The sequence below is a fragment of the Cygnus olor genome, chromosome 1, assembly GCF_009769625.2.
Source record: "Cygnus olor isolate bCygOlo1 chromosome 1, bCygOlo1.pri.v2, whole genome shotgun sequence".
In the NCBI taxonomy this organism is placed as follows: domain Eukaryota; kingdom Metazoa; phylum Chordata; class Aves; order Anseriformes; family Anatidae; genus Cygnus; species Cygnus olor.
In genome coordinates, this window is record NC_049169.1 from 164595248 (window position 1) to 164611861 (window position 16614).

A 16614-nucleotide genomic window follows, 5' to 3' on the forward strand; every position below is an offset into this window, starting at 1 on the left:
ATTCCCCAACCACTACAGGCAAGCAGAACTGAGAAACTTCAAGTTTTTTAAACTACTAATGTAGTGTAAGAGAGAACCAAAATTAGTATGTAGATTGCTGGGTTTGATTGCAGAACCTCAGAATGTTTTGTGGAAACACTGAAGGACATTCACAATAGATTTCTACCATCATTTTAGATGTGATGGGAAATAATGGGTATGTTGGGTAAAAGTCTGAAAAATCATTTAAGATAACACTTAGCTTTGAAAAATAATATTATTTGAGATTTTAAATGCTTTTTTCATTGCTAATTTCTAGTGGCGAAGTAATTTATATTCAGTTTTATGATTTCTGAAACTTAAACTTGATTGGAAAAAAGGTATGAATTTTTTCCTGGAAGAATTCCTGAAATTATTTTTAATTTTTGGAAGGGAAGGCTTGAAAGGAAAAAATGAACTAAATCTACAGATGGTAGCATGAGGACTAAATACAAGAGCTTGTATGTAGTAGTTTCTTCAGAATTAAATATTAATTCTCAATTATATGATAGATATATTGATTTACACTGACATATGACATGCTAAAAGCCAAGAAGCCAGAAAGCTCTAAAGTTCGAAGAGCAAAGGTCTGGTTTGATCTTCTCTGTGTTGCAGAGCCAGCCAGCATGGTCCCACTTCAGTGCTGTGTGTTTTTCACATATAGCTTTATGGCATACAAAACCAGATCTTTGAAATGATAATTCAGTATCTTGGGTATGGTACCCCATTCCTCTGAACAGTAGAAGTCTGTCACAAAGTAGATTTGTTGCAAAGTAATGTAATCAGTCTGTTAAGCTACATTGGATGCCTATGAAGTAAACTCTCATTAGGCAAATGTAGTCTTTTTATAATTATTATAGTTTTATGTCAGATTGGTAAGCCTTTATTCTGTGATTTTGTGATCTTCCTGTCTAAGACACCACCACCACCTTCCCTGATGCCCCCAGGCATCTTTTATTTGTGTATTAGTGCCTCTTTCAAATTCAGGAGGAGGTGCTGCATTCTAATGAAGTTATATGGTGTTTGATAATGTCTTCATTTTTGTCCAAGTTTAAAGTTGTTTTCTTTACTAAAGGTTGATGTAAGGAGAATTTTTCCAAACAGTAGTAGATGATTTACTTCTGTCATGAGGTTGATTTACTTATTTTTAACATGTTAATGTGTTTTTTCAAGGAATACAGAGAATGCTTGCCAATTTCTGCTTAAAATTATTCTTTTATTGTTATTTTCTTAATTACTGTTAAATTTTGGTGTCAATGCTGCAGGGATTTCACTTGGTTTTCCTGCCAAGATGGGGATAGGAAAATAAAAAAAAAAAGTGTCTTTACCAAAGGGATTGTGCTGTAAATACTGGTTATTAATACTACTATTTATGTACTATTAATTATTTCTTTTGATAGGAACAGTGAAAATTTCTTTGAAATGAGTAGAAACAAGTTTATGGAGAGAGGTTACTTAATGGAGAAAAATGGCTGCTTTTGGTGTTTTCCAGTGGCTAATAAATGCCGCCCTAGCTGTTCTGTGGGGGAAAAATGCACAGAACAGTAGAGCTTGTGTCTATAATATGGGCTATTGCTTATAAAATTAGGGAACTCGAGCAGCTCCATTTGATTGTTGATAATTCATAATAAAGTAGTAAATGAATCGTATGTCTTATAAAACTAATGAGATCTTAGTGGTTCTTCCTTACAGCACTCTGCAATTTTTGCTTCTGGTAAAGAGTGTGATATCGATGTGCAAACTAGTGAAATCATTCTGTACAAGTGAGTTGCTTTCAAACATAGAGAGCTTAGCCCTTCTGCATCTTTACAGTTCTGAATTGGTGACAAAAGTCCACGTGCAGTTGTCCTGCAATAATTGAAATCCTTTCAAAACAGCAGACTGTCTTGCTTGTAAAACTGTGGTTTATGGTGGAACAAACTACTGTTTCGTTGTAACAGAAGAGTGGGATCTGTCTGTGCATAGTCTCAAGCTTTATAAGAAATGTCTGGCTCTCGGTTTCAGTAAATGGCATGACACACTACATCCATTTCGAGCTTTTGACATACCAAACTGTTTTTGTTTAATAGATGATTTGGCAAGGGGAGCAATGAACTCTCAGGTGACTTGATCAGAAAAACAAAACTTTTCACTTTTGCAAGATATTCTACCAGTAAAATTAGTTGTGGAGAAAGTTTGCATTACTATACTTCTAGCTTCTTCCTCCGGTGTTTCTTTGTTCCCGTTTCCTTGTTGATATATGTCTTTTTTTTTTTTTTAAACTTTGTTGTTCAGAATGTCTTTAATGCTAGCCAAGGAGTAAGGGATTTGGACTTTTTTTCATGGACTTCCAAAGCTTTACCCCCTAAGGTGAGTTAATTGACAGGAACAGTCACACTGTATCTCTTTTTGTTTTTCAGAATGTACCTTGTAATTCAACTTTACATTAAATATTCTTTGAAGTCTATTTTACCTTGAAATATTTTTACAGTAAATACAAGGTTTGCATAGAATGCCGTATCTGGATCTTTTCCTTTATGAGGAGAAAAAAATTTTAGGGCAGATTAATTCATATGTAGCACTCTCCTTTATTAAAAAAATAGAAATTCAGAGATATTAATAACATAATTCTCCTTCTTGATGCAGAATGAATAGTAGGTTTTTTTCTGTTATTGAAGGGTTCACATGAAGTTGCAGTATCTAATAAGATGACATTCATATGAGGAAGGCCACAAAAATTTAACAAGTAGACCATTCCTATTTTTTTTTTCTAATGTGCAATTACAGGAACAAATTACATTATACGCAGTTAAGCAGTCTCAATTATCTACATAAGTGCATATCTAAATGTCTTTACAGCCTTGTAGTGATTTTTAGATCCAAGTTGTTTTCATATGAACTTTGTAATGAAGATGTTGCTCAATATTGCACCTACTGGTTTAGAGATTTAAAAATTTGTTTTTCACTGAATCTTCTTCCCCAAGATAGCAAACTTCTTTACTGTTATATCACAATCTAGACAATGTTCACACTATCTTTAGAACGCAGAATTTTTTTCTCTTTGAACCAATTTACTGCAGCTTGCTTTGAAAGTTAACATATTTACAGAACAGGTTCATTTGCTAGAAAGGCTTCTTGGGAAGACTGTTATGTAACTCTGGACATGATGCAGACTTCAATACCAAAAATCTGAAAATATATTAATTAGAGATCAGAGGAAATACTGTAAATTAATAAAGAAATAACTAGAATTTTGGTTTAAAACTGATAAAAGTGTTTTTCTACACAGCAGGTAATGAACTCCTAGAAGGTGTAGTTACAGGAGATTGTGGATGCAGAAAGTATCAGCACATTCAGAGGGGATTAAACATATTTATAGGAACCAGATTCATAAACAGACACCAGAGGAAGTAGGGGCGTACCCTCTAATATCCATAATAAAAAGATTTTAAATGTTGTTGTTATGTAAGGGATGGACCATTAATAATGTCTTGCATGCTACTTCTGAACAGCATCTCCTGTTGCCATTTTCTGGACTAGGTGAGCCACTGGCTTCATCCACTAGGGCATTACGTAGGTTTTTAACTTTCAGGTGTTCTTTTAAAAGTACATATGGTTTGCATTTTAAGCATAATAAAGCATTCCTGTTTCTCATTTGCTTTCTTCTGATAGGAATGTGCAATATGTTACCCCCATCCTTCATAGTTTTTGTATAATAGACATTTTAGGCATTTTTATTAAGTCATGGCTAACTGAAAATCTATAGTAGTCTGTCTCTTATTTTTAGTAACTATCATTTTTTCTACTGGTAGGAAACTCAAAAAGTGTGTTCTCGTTTCAGATTTGGGTATATATTTAATCTCTAATCGTTACTGTGTGAAATAAATTTGCAGGCCATTTTTATTATGTGAGTGAAAATTATAAATATGCACGACTATTTCTACGTGCATTTAAGTTTCTGTGGTGTTTCTGTTACTCTGTCATAATTTTACTTTTACTCTAAATTAACAGTGTGCTACAAAATCAAAAAAGAAGCATATCATTCGAAAAGAGGTGATATTTAAGTTCCTTTTACATAGCCCCAGGCTTTTTGCTATATTATTTCACAAATACAGCAGGAGGAATGAGTGTGTATCCTGATAAATGTCAGTATGAAGCAAGGTTTAGTCAAAGTGGTAGAGAAAGTAAATTGTTTCTAATTGTAGATATGGGATACTCCTTTTAAATAAATTGCCTACATTTCTGTTTCAAGAGTAATAGGGTAGCTTTTCAATTAAATTGCAATTTACTAGTAGTTCAGTTGTATATTACTGCATGCTAAAATTAGCAATGTAACTAGTACCTCTTCTAGCTTTGGAATTTAATTATTGTAGTCTTTAAATAAGTATTTCTTATATGAAGAGTTCAAGGGTATTATTAATAGGTTTTATTCTGTTTCTTTTTTGTTTTGCCTTTTTTTTTTAATTTCTCAGGAATCTAGGTCTAATACTGATGATTTTTTCAAAGACCTAAATTCACACTGCCCACAGGAAGCAGTGATGCAAGAACAAGATATGCCATTCCTTCGAGGTGGTCCTGGAGTGTACAAGGTAGTGAAGACTGGCCCATCAGGTCACAACATCAGAAGCTGCCCTAACCTTAGAGGTATCCCAATTGGAATGTTAGTTCTGGGAAACAAAGTCAAGGCAGTGGGCGAGGTATGGATCATTGTAGCTTCAGTTCATGTCTTCATAGATACCAATATATAACTAGTAAACTCAACAAAAGAATCTGCCCCTGTACAGGTTTGCTTTTCCAACCCTCATGATAAATGCTAACTTCTGAACTTGGTTTGTATTATAAATACTAATGCAATTCTGTTTTTTTGTTTGTTTGTTTGTTTTTCCTTTTAGATATGTGTCTTGATTGGAATAATGTTAAAGTTGTACTGACTGCAGTTACATATGCTTGCTTATATATTTCTGTTACAGTATTCTTTTCAAAATGTTGTTTCCTATTCAATGTTTTTGTCATACGGTTTGAAAGAATTTTGTTTCACTGAAAAAAAAATTTCTAGGACCTAACCAATTAACAATTTATTCTGTTCCTCTGTTTTGATTCATTTGTTCAGTTGCTGAACTATTGTTACTGTTCCCAATTGTCCAGCTGTGGTGTTTTATGGTTAAGAATGGCTTAAGGATGAAGTGTGTCATGCTATTTCCTAAATACAATGAAAGGAACAAAATTAGTATTTGAACAAACATTTCATATATATAACTTGCTATTATAATTCTACTGTTGCAGCCACCAATAAAAAGGCATACCTTGATGAATATCTCCTTCAAGTTTTTATTTGGGCTTGTTTGGATGTTCCAACGTTGCGGTGTTCGTGATTTGCTTTTTCTGAACATAAGCAGGTCTAATATTTTTTGAAATATCCCTAACTGTATATGTGCCATAAATGGTTTTGGTCCTTCAATCTGTCTCAGTCTGTGGCCTTAATTTAAGAAACATTTAAAAAAAAAAAAAAAGCTTTAATTGTAATATGAAGATTGGAATGTGCATATTTTTTTCAGTTTCTGAAGTAAGTTGCTGAGTCATGCTACTGAATAATCTGGAAAGTCGGTATGTTGTGCTTTTTTGTGTGTGTGCATCAGGTGACTAATTCAGAAGGTACATGGGTGCAAATGGATAAGAACAGCATGGTAGAATTCTGTGAAAGTGATGAAGGCGAGGCGTGGTCATTAGCTAGAGACAGAGGTGGAAACCAGTACCTCCGACACGAAGATGGCAAGTTGTTTTGTTTTGTTTTTTAATTAACTTAGAAAAAAATTACAAGAAATTTAAACAGGATAAATAAAGAAGAAACTGAGTTTAAAACAGGTATAACATAAATTCGTACTTTCTCATTTGAGTTGCTTTACACTGATGAATTTCAAAGTTGTTTAAATGTTCTTTCTATGTTTTTAAAAGAACAGTTAAAACATTTCCCCATATTTTCTTCTGTACCAGTTATGGATCATAATATTATCCTTCCTTCTTTTAGCTATAGGGATGATTTTCAAATAAGTACTTGTATATTTCTCCTATTAGCTTTCTTCGGTCTATTTTGTGTTTCTAGGAAAAGCAGAGCAGAAAAAAATATTTACATTCCTTTTGGTTGTGTTAAATTTGTTAGTTCTGCCACACTGCATCCTATTAAAAACCCGTTACATATTTATTTATTTATTAACACCGTATTTAAAATTAATATCCCACTGCTAATTACTCTAGTTAGCAAAGAATTATTACCTTTTCTTAAAATGCAGAATTTCTGTCCTGATAATGTTCAAACTGGGTAAGACCTAGAAATAATAAAAGAAAATGTAAGCAAAAGGTTATACAAAATTTGTTATTGCGTATTTTTAATTTTCTTCAGTTCTTCTTTCTTTTCTTCTTTGTACTGCTCTTCCTCCAAACAGGCTGTCATTACTGATCTAAAATATCTTTCTTTCACCTGAAATGCTTCGTATAAGTGCATTGAGGCATCTTGAAACTGTTCTTTCCCTATTAGATAGACCTAACCCACCTGGATGAGGTTCTCCGGTACAAGATTATGGCCTACCTGTATTCTTGCAAAAGATGAAACAGGGAGAGAGAGATCTGTCAGTATTTATACTTCTAGAGGAGATCATCTAGTCCAAGCTCCCTGTCAGTGTAGGTTCAGTTAGATGATGTTGCTTACACCCTTGTCTAGTCAAATTCTAAATATTTCCAACCTTTCTGGACAACCTGTTCCAGTATTTGACCCACCTTTGTGGTGAAAACATTTCCTAATACAGTTTCACATTCTGTAGCTTTTGTTTGTTGTCCCTTGTCCTGCTTCTTTGAACCTTTGAGAAGAGTCTGGCTTCATGTTCTCTAAACCCTCCAGTTTCTCTCAATATTTCTCGCTGAGAATACTTGTAAGTTTCTTCCACTGATCATAAAATTGGGTACGATTTCCTCTGAAGCTGGTTTGTTTCAACTCACTTCAGAGTTATTTTCTGCAAGCCATCTTTTTTTTTTCTTCATATATTTCTCTGTTTCCTGATTGAATCTGAATATTCTCAATTTGTAATTTTCTCACTCTCTTTATGAAATCTAACACATCCATTTGCCAAAAGATGTCTTCTGGAAAATTTTCTAATGCACGTCCTATGTGTCAGTGTGTCTGGTTCTATTCTTCCTAGATAAGTCTTTGTTTTTATAATTAAGGTAAATGCGGATGTCTCTTGTGCATCTAGCTAAAGCAGTTTGCTATCAGTGCAGTTACTGAGATATTTCAACATATTCTGTGTTCTTAGTACATCTCAGTATTAAGGAGCTAAGGAGCTTAAGCTACATACGAAAATGATGTAAACTAATTGCTTTTTTTTTTTTTTTTTTTTGCCATGAAATGAATTAGGAATTCTGCTTGTTATCAACTTCCATACTTTTGCTGGAGGGAAATAAGCATTTGGAGGAGCTCTGGCTAGATTTCCATCTGTCTCTGTTTTCACACATAAATAATACCCTATTTCAGATTGCTTTAATATTTTCATTACATAAGTAAATGATAATGAAATTCTCAGAAAGACGTAGGGTTTGTGTCAGAGCTAAATGCCCAAGTCTGTAGACAGGTATACAAGTACTTTAGCAGGAAAATTACAGCAAAATCTATATATGTCTGTAATTCAGAGAATCAAGGTTGATTTAAGATAGATTACACACTTGTTTCAAGTGCAGCATTTTGCTGTTGCTTTCTAATTCACCCATTCCTCTTTAAGTTCTAAGGCCAATTTTCCTTTAGCAGATAAACAACATTAACTTAACAAAGGATTAAACTTTTTTATTTTAAGTGAATGTATGTGTTATCTAAAAGTACGTAATCTGAAATGCGGTTTTGGTCTGAAATGCTGAAATTTTATAAAAATGGCTCTTAGAAGAGTTGTGATTTTTTTTCAGTTAATTTTAGTATGGTTACAAAAGGAGAAAGTTGGTCAAGGTGCCAACCTGATCTTTTAACCTGCATTTAAGAGATTTCATGTGAATTACTTCTTGCAGATTATTACTTGGAATGATACTTCTGACCACATTGTCAGTAATGCCACTGTAAATCTAAATATTCAAGTGGATTCTGTCTCATATATTTTGGTTCTTTGTTCATATGAATATTTTGAAAGACTCTAGGGTAGTTTTGGTTTGAGTTTTTGTGGTATCATACAAAAAGCATAACTGTAGTACTTGGTATCAGATATGAATAAATTTGTCAAGGAAAAAAATGCCTTATGTTCTGGGAATTAGTAAGGATTATTAAGTCAGGATTAGAAGTTTATTGGCTCTGAGTTTCTTGTCACTCTTAAAACATCTTTTGTCCATCAGGGTTTATCAAATAAATTTAACAATTGCTGTCCAAAGAACAAATATTCAAATGGTATGGCGTTACCAAAAAAATAAAATGTCAAGCCTGTTCCTAAGTGGCATATGACAGCAAAACTTGCAGCAACTCAGTCAAATATAAAACTAGACTGCATGGTATTAAACCCTCAATCTTTTCAATTTTAGAGCATGACCTCTAGGGAAGAAAGATGTCGTTTTCTTTCTGAAGAGGGTTGAGTAGAGTAGAGGAGTGCTATCTGTGGGGAAAGAAAGAAAAATAAAGCTCCTTTGCCTTGTGACTCATCTTTCCAATGTAAATCAGTTACTTAAAAGGTCTAATTCTGAAGTGATGTGTTTTTTTTGCAGAGCAAGTTCTTCTAGACCAAAATGTTCAGACTCCTCCCCCAAGTCCTTTTTCAATACAAGCTTTCAGTAAGGGAACAAGCTGTAGTAATGGACAAGGGTTTGATTATGGCCTTGGAAATAACAAAGGTATGTTTTTACACTTATGTTTTATAAAATTATGTTCCTCTCAATTTTGCTTATGTTTTTGTTACTCATTTCCTACTCTTTTAGGCACCATCAGATGTGCTTCAAAAGATAAATCCAGTAACAGTGAATTTTGTAAGGTGTTCCACAATACATGCAACTAATATTGTAGCTGCTTTTTTCTCTACTTTAATTTCATTCAGTCTAAGTACTCTATATAAAAAGGATCGTCAAATACTTGTAAGTTACCGCTGAGGTTTCTGTAGGGGTAGGCAGAACACTGTAATTCAGAAATGAAAAATATATCTTAGTAAATCAAGATATGAACACTATTGGATTTAGAAAGCATGGGTTTTAAAAAGATCAGAAACATTTTTAAACACTTCTAAACTGTCTTAACATTTTTAAGTGCTTTTAATTGGCTGACAGGATAGTAGATACCATGTGAGATATACGTTGTAAAACTGAAGTTGTATTTCAATCACATAAATACCAGTTAACAATACTGGGAAGTAAATAACTTTATTTATTTTACTGGCAAAATAATAGTTTCTCTTAAGCATAGTTTATTGGTAAGATGTAAGTATAAATAAGCCATCACAGTAAACTCAGATTGTTTGCCTTCTGTTCATTCATTGATTAAATATCTAATAACATAGAAGGGGTTTTTGCTGAGGCAGATGTCTTTGACAATTATTACTGAAACATGTAGCTTTGTCATTCTATTCTTACGACTCTGTACTCCATCCATGCCAGTTAGAACGTGGGCTTTTGGTGTGCTATGTGTTTTTAATACCAACACACATTGTGAGTAACCTCTTAAGCTGGAAAAAAAAACAAAAAAAAAAAAAAAAAAACCACACCTTGAGTTGAGCCTTGCTTTAAAGGAAGACATATATAATACATATGGATATATATGATATTCACAGTTCTACTGTTACATACCATTATGCCAGGAGGTTTTAATATTCACATAGGAAGGATAAAATATGGTCAAATATATTCAGGAAAAACAAAATTAAGGAGATACTAATTTCCTGTTGGAAAACACAAATGTTAATTATAAGCCTGTCTCTTCTACTGCATGACTAACAAAACCTGAAATTATCGAGTAACCTGCAAGCTATTATCACTGTAGTCCTAAGAGTCATGTAGTCACCATCACGTATCAGGGTCCTTCATCATGAGGTTGGACTCGGTGATCTTGGAGGTCTCTTCCAACCTAGATGATTCTGTGATTCTGTGATCATAGCATCAAGTTCCTTAAAAAGCTGTAAATCTGCTGACATGCTTTACTAATGGGCAGTGAAATGTGAGTACTAGCATGTGGACATTGATTGAGAAGTAATGAACCAATGTTTCTTCCACTGTTCTCCACAGCTGCCCCATACTCAGTTACAGGGCAAGATCAGCAATGCATGTAAGAAATCATATAAATAGTGCTCTTTGACAGCTTTCTTTATAGGGTCAGTTAGATTACTTTATTCATTCTATTTGTTGTAACTGCTTCTGAATTGCCAAAGAGCAGGGAGTTGTTGGCAACTATACATGAAAGAATAACAGTACTACTTTTCCTCCCCAAAACAGAACTCTTGTATCATTATTTTACATACTGTTGTCTTGCATTCTTGGATCTAGATCTAAGAAGCTTTGAGTTCTGTGGAAAAGAAAGAACTGAAGACAAAAGAACTGTCAGTTAGGAAAATTTTTGAATGAAACAGTTCTGTTGGAGAAGCCTGTTTGTCAAAAGAACTTCCTGTAGGGATGTGCTAGTTTCATTGCAAATTCAGTCACGTTTACATCAGTCAAAAGTAAAGATATCCATGTAGTAGGTCTGTGTTTACAGTATTGCCTGCAAGGCTGAAGACATAACTCCCACAAATTTTCAATTTGATTTAGCTATATCTTTTATGTGTGAGCCTTTTACATTGCAGGCAAGTCTTTAATATTTGTTATGAATGGCCCTATCCCCCTCCACATTTAATTTGAGCAGATAGTTATTTTGAGCAGATAACTTTCAACCTCTTTTCAGAGGTTCTTCCCTTTAAAATAATTACTCATCTATGAAATAGGCCTGTTTGTTTATTGTGTTCATTTACTGGTCATTTATACAAACTGGAACAATTACAACTGAAAATAGACTTATGTACATTTTCATATATCATCTCATCGTGAAGCATTTTATAGCTTTTAGGAAAGGTCTGCTTGGTCTCACAATCATGACCTTTGCAGCAACTCCAAGATTTCCTTATAGACATACCTGCAAGTATCCTGTTTAATGTCACTGTTTAAATAATTCCACTTACAGATAACTAGTCTTTCCTTACTTTTGAAAGTACTTTTATGTAAAGAAGCAGAGTAAGATTGACTTTGATATTCCAGAACGTATCAGACACTTAAGCAGATGCTATTCTTTGTCCAGAGAAAGGGATTAACTAAAATAATTTTCTATTAATTTCTAAAAAAAATAAATAACAAGGTAACAGGAATCCCATTTTGTTCTGAATTCACAAATGTTAGAAGGAAACATTTTGCTTATTTGTATTTAAAATATATTTGGCATGAGCTATGCTTTAAAATGCTGAAGTCACTTATTAGTTTTGAGACAGCATTAAAAGCCACAGTGAAGCAGTGCCCGAACCTGGGTTCCTGGACAAGCATAGAGGGGAGCTACTACTGGTGCTGGGCTTTGTGTACTTCTGTAAAAATCATTTCCCAGTCCTCTTCTGCCATATAAACACACAGTAATAGTGACAAAACTGATCTTATATATTGTCACACTAGATGATCGTCAGCTGTTAGACTTGGTTGCTTTCCAAATATCCCCTCTGCACCTACCCTAAGAAAACATTAGGAAAGAAAGACTGAAAAGAATTGTTTCATGATACCAGGATTCCATGGTTCTGGAATGTGGTACACGAACAATTTTGTATTTTCATGTAGTATAAATGTGAATACATTAGGTATTCAAGGAGAAAGAATTAACTAATTGTTTTTATGTTTGTTTTTAATAGTGATAACAAAAAGAATTATACCATTTTGGGACCTGAGAGTCAAGTTCTATTTCATTTCCGTAGATGCTAAATTTTGTAGCTGGCCTGAGAGCTTAATTCATACGAGAATTTCAAAGGAGAAGACTTTCAGTTCTGTGATTCTGCTTTATAAACCATGTGTAGAACTAAGATACCATGTCTGATCTTATCACCAGAATTCTTCAGAATTATAAAGATTCACATAGTAGCAATAGTGATGCTTGTTTTAATATCAGATAATGAGGGAGTAGTTTATAATAGTTTAAAAATACAGTGCTACAGTATGTGGAATAATGGGATGACAGTGATAAATAAGCTGATAGAAAAGCAGAGTTTTTTATTTGTATGTATATATATAAATATATATTAGGTTGTTCTCAGGAACATAGTATAGGTACACCTGAATTAGATGACTTCCTTGAGCTTTTTAGTTTTAGGTCAGCATCTGTTCTCCCTCATTCAGCTTGACTCCTTCAGAGCCAAAAACCATGCATCTCTCTGTGATGGTCTGCACTGTTTTTTGTTCTGAAAGGGCTTATTGCTGTCAGTACTTGAGACTGGATCGAGTCTGGTTTACCAATTTTTGTGGTATGATTTGTTAGAGCAGTAAGCCCCAGTGAAGCACTGGGGATAGCAGGAAAGACAGGAAAAAAAAAAAAGTGTTTTAGGTTTTCCAAGGTACTGAGCTGAAAGAATGATCTGCCTCTACATTGTCATTTGTGCTTTGTGTTTCCAGCTGTTAACACAGAACGCAGAACCCAGCTACCTGAGCTGGCTTTGCACTAAAGCAGTGCTAGGTCAGCAGAGTTTACTAGTTGAGTTTGTGAATTGTTAAAACAAAAGTTAGATCTAGAAATAGTGTACATACATTCAACTGAAAATGTACAAAGCATGATCCGAACAAAACCTGTACAAGTATTTTTGCATGTGTGATAGGGTATAAATAAACTACCCACTTACAGTTGAGAGTTACTGCTGGGTTTTGTCTTCCAGTGTTGGTTCTTTCTCTGATAGCCAACGTGAGTTATATCCAGAAAAAAATATTTTGCAACTCTTGACCTGAAATTTTTTTTTCAAATAGTTACTTTTTAAGAATTATAATGCCTTCCCAAATATGTTACTCGCTTCTGGGTTATTATGGTAGGAATGATTGTTGTCCAAGTACTGATTCCAGTATTTTTTCGCTATGCTAGTTCCAAGATAGTGGAATAAAATTAATGTATTGATATCTATAGGTGATTATTTAGAACATAGTTCCATCTATTTCCTGGTATTTTATTCTTTCATTTTTGAAACTAAAATATCAAGAAAATAAGTATAACATTTAATTTTGGAGTTCTTGGTTAGTAAGGGTTAAGGGTGGGTTCCATACACCCAGCAGTCTTTCTCTAATTCCATGAAAAGACGATTGATAATCACCTAAAACTGAGATTCATTGAGCTGAAGATTCTGTATTAGCTGCTATTTTTTTTCTACTAGATTTTCTAGAATGCTGTCAAAATGATGTGAATTTGCAGAATAAAGTGCTGCTATTAGGATTTGGTTGGTGATCATTCAAATCTGCAATGTTCTCAAACTCTTGGTCTCTCTAAGCTCATATGACTAAGTTACCACAACTTATAACATGCTATGATAAACTCTGACTTCTTATTGTAGGCTTCATGTATTTCTAATGTTCATATATAGTTTTTCTGAAAACTGGCATTTAGAAATTAAAACCATGTTTTTAACATGCTAATTTTTGAAGGCCTTCATTTGCCCCACAACGAATGTCTGTAGTTCTTCAGAAAACCAGTTTCAGTTCCTAAATGGTATTTATTTTTTTTAAAATGATTTTCAGTCTGATCTTGAAAAACAGCATGACAGAATACCTGTAAAGATATTTGCAAAAATGAGCAAATATTTACCAAAGCCTTGGCACAGAAATATGCTTGCCAAAGCCTAATTACATGTTATCCTTCCCTTCTCATCAATTTTTCTAATCTTTATCTGCATGTTCTGTTGCATGTGTGTATTACTGTAAATGCTAGGGATTTCTGTTTTTTCTTGGCTGCTGTGCATTTTTTTTTAGCAAGGTGAATATAAATCTCTATTTTGAAATGTTTTGAATAACTGCAGTAAACTGTCCATGATTTTTAAAAACCCTGCTTGTACTTTTCAGTAATTTTATAGCCATGCATGGGATGAGGTTTTTATATTTAGCCACAACCAGAGCTGTATGTGGCTAAATAAGAGCTTTCTCTATTATAACCATTGAAACTTTAATTGAGCACCATTTTACTCTGCATTTCTGGAGAATGACAAGTAACAGGTTGTAGTTTTGACTGTTTTGCCCGCTACAGGTGACCAACTGAGTGCCATACTGAATTCCATTCAGTCACGGCCAAATCTCCCAGCTCCTTCCATCTTTGATCAAGCTGCAAAACCTCCCTCTTCCCTAGTGCACAGTCCATTTGTGTTCGGACAGCCCCTTTCCTTCCAGCAGCCTCAGCCACAGCTTCAGAGTAAGTTTGTCAGCCTTACCTGCCTCATCAGTCCATTTCTGCAGCTTTTACGTTGCTGTCCTCAGTTGCTTACCAGCTGCTAATCATCCCTCAATGCATCTTTCTGGTTTTATTTTGTTGAGTTAGTTTTTCATGATTCAGAAGCATGTGAAGGAATGCTCCTTAAAAAAGTATACCTGTTCAAATTTAATTTCAATATTGACAGTATTTTGCTTTTGTATGTGTCCTGCAGTGCAGATAACATTCATTAAAGTGCATTTCCAGTATTGTATGCAACTGTGGGTTTATAATTAAGGTAAATTTCTTTCATGGTACAAAATGTTGATAAATCTTTTTAGCATAAAAAATTGCAGTAAATTCATAGTTTTCAGTTTTCTTACCTCTTAAATTTCTGGGTTTTTTTTCATCACTTACAAGTTTTAGGATGTAGCTGGAAAGTTGGAACACCTTGATACTACTTATAAAGCTTTGTATTCTTGTGTTGGGTGCTCATAAGGTTGGTGTGGACAAGCAAGTTTGCACCTAGAGGTGAATGGAAGTTAACCTGATTACTGGTGCAAGAACAGGAAATGGTTTAGGTTTTATTTAGTGAAAAAATAAAAGCTTAGAATTCATTTTGAAGAGCAGATACAGCAGTAAATTCTTCCTTATATAAAGAACACATATAGCATACTAGTCCCCTCCTCTCACCCGCAGACTATTCTGCAGAAGTAAAATGGTTCTTTCTTGCTGACAGTTCAGCCTGTCTATAAAGTCCTGAGTCTCTCCAGCTCAGCTTACACAAGTGCTGTGGGAGAGAACGAGATTAAAATCTCTAGCTCACTTTTATAATGACTATCAGAAATAGTCTGACAGTGACTGTGTATACTTCTACTAGGCTTAAACCAATGTCATGAAAAGAGAATGTTCCAAAAGCTGTCTAGATAAAACCTGATTGCCAATGGCATCAACACACCATTGTTGGGAATTTGACAATTGTATGTTCTTTCCCTTAACTTAAATTTTCCTTCTCTTGTCAGAGCTTCTTATTCAGTGTTTCATCACAAATAACCCTAATTGCCTTATTTTAAACTTCAGATTATTTGTCTTTTATTATTTAGACTTGTATGAGAAGAAAAAATGATATTGTTTTATTGGCTGCCCCAAAAAATTTGCTTAATGGGTTTGTCTTTCCAACAGATGTGGTTGGGTAAAAGATATTCATTAAGTTACAATCCAGGGTTTGTGTTTTAATAAGGATCCATGATTCAGAATTAAGCCGTTTATTTTTTATTTTTTTGGCAGGGGGAGTGTTGGTCTAATAAATAAAATAATACCCCCCCACACACACACACACACAAAAAAGTAAAGTTTTTGTCTGATTTGTTATCTCAGCTTAGTATAGATTTTCAGCTGATTTGGTTATTTGACCTTCCAGCAGTATAAACTGAACCAGAACTCAACCTGACCTGCTGTACCATTGCAATAACTGTGATTTGATACTAGGACCTTCTTCCTAATAGTTTGTCATGTAATTTAAGATTTCTTGTAAATAATGTTAATTATACCCGAAGGAGATAAATAATAACATTTTTGCTTCCAGGATCAAAAATCAAGAAATATATGAGGGGAAAACAGTTAGAACTTTTTTATTCTTTTGAAAATGTGTTAATCCTCGCTTTACCAGTTCATCCAAACGTTTTATTTAGAATATTGTCTGTGAAGCATTTAAGACTATATTCGTGTTCATTTAATAGTCAAGGAAATTATCAGGGATCTTTGAAACTTAAGAAAGGCTATCTAGATCAAATATTTTGGTTTAAACAATTATTCTGATATTACCATATTTCTAGAAACTGTACATATTAGAAAATAATGGATTAATTAGTACTGTACGATTATTAGAATAGCGAGACACATATGCAATGAAAATATTTAGACAGAAAAGTTCTGTTTAGATCTCATTTTGCTTTGTATTTTTAATGTGTTCAACTTTACAGGTGTATTAGAGCCGTAACAGAAACCTTTATAACATGTGCCATTTTCATTCATTATTTCTAAAGCACTTGATAGCTTCCTGTTACTAAACATGTAATTAGAATTTAAATCCATTAAAAAACATATCCCAAGGTCAATTGATTTTTGCCCTAGACATGCTTAGTTACAGTTTCAAATTATGTGCTTTGTCCTTAAGCACTTCACGCAATAAATTTAGATCTAAAAATTAAAACAAATGTTTGTAGTCAATAACAGCT

General features: G+C 33.7%; 1 protein-coding gene across 21 annotated transcripts in view; it reads left to right on the forward strand.

Moving 5' to 3' along the window:
- The window catches only part of MYCBP2 (MYC binding protein 2), a 196025-nt gene that overhangs the window by 134562 nt on the left and 44849 nt on the right, over positions 1–16614 (forward strand). For 6 of the 21 annotated variants that reach the window (XM_040539587.1, XM_040539595.1, XM_040539656.1 and 3 more), the window contains 5 exons: positions 2293–2367; positions 4470–4694; positions 5634–5766; positions 8722–8847; positions 14195–14380. In XM_040539587.1, coding sequence (XP_040395521.1) covers positions 2293–2367; positions 4470–4694; positions 5634–5766; positions 8722–8847; positions 14195–14380 — 745 coding nt within the window. The remainder of the gene's footprint in view (positions 1–2292; positions 2368–4469; positions 4695–5633; positions 5767–8721; positions 8848–14194; positions 14381–16614) is intronic. The other 15 variants (XM_040539597.1, XM_040539767.1, XM_040539679.1 and 12 more) reach the window with 8 other exon arrangements.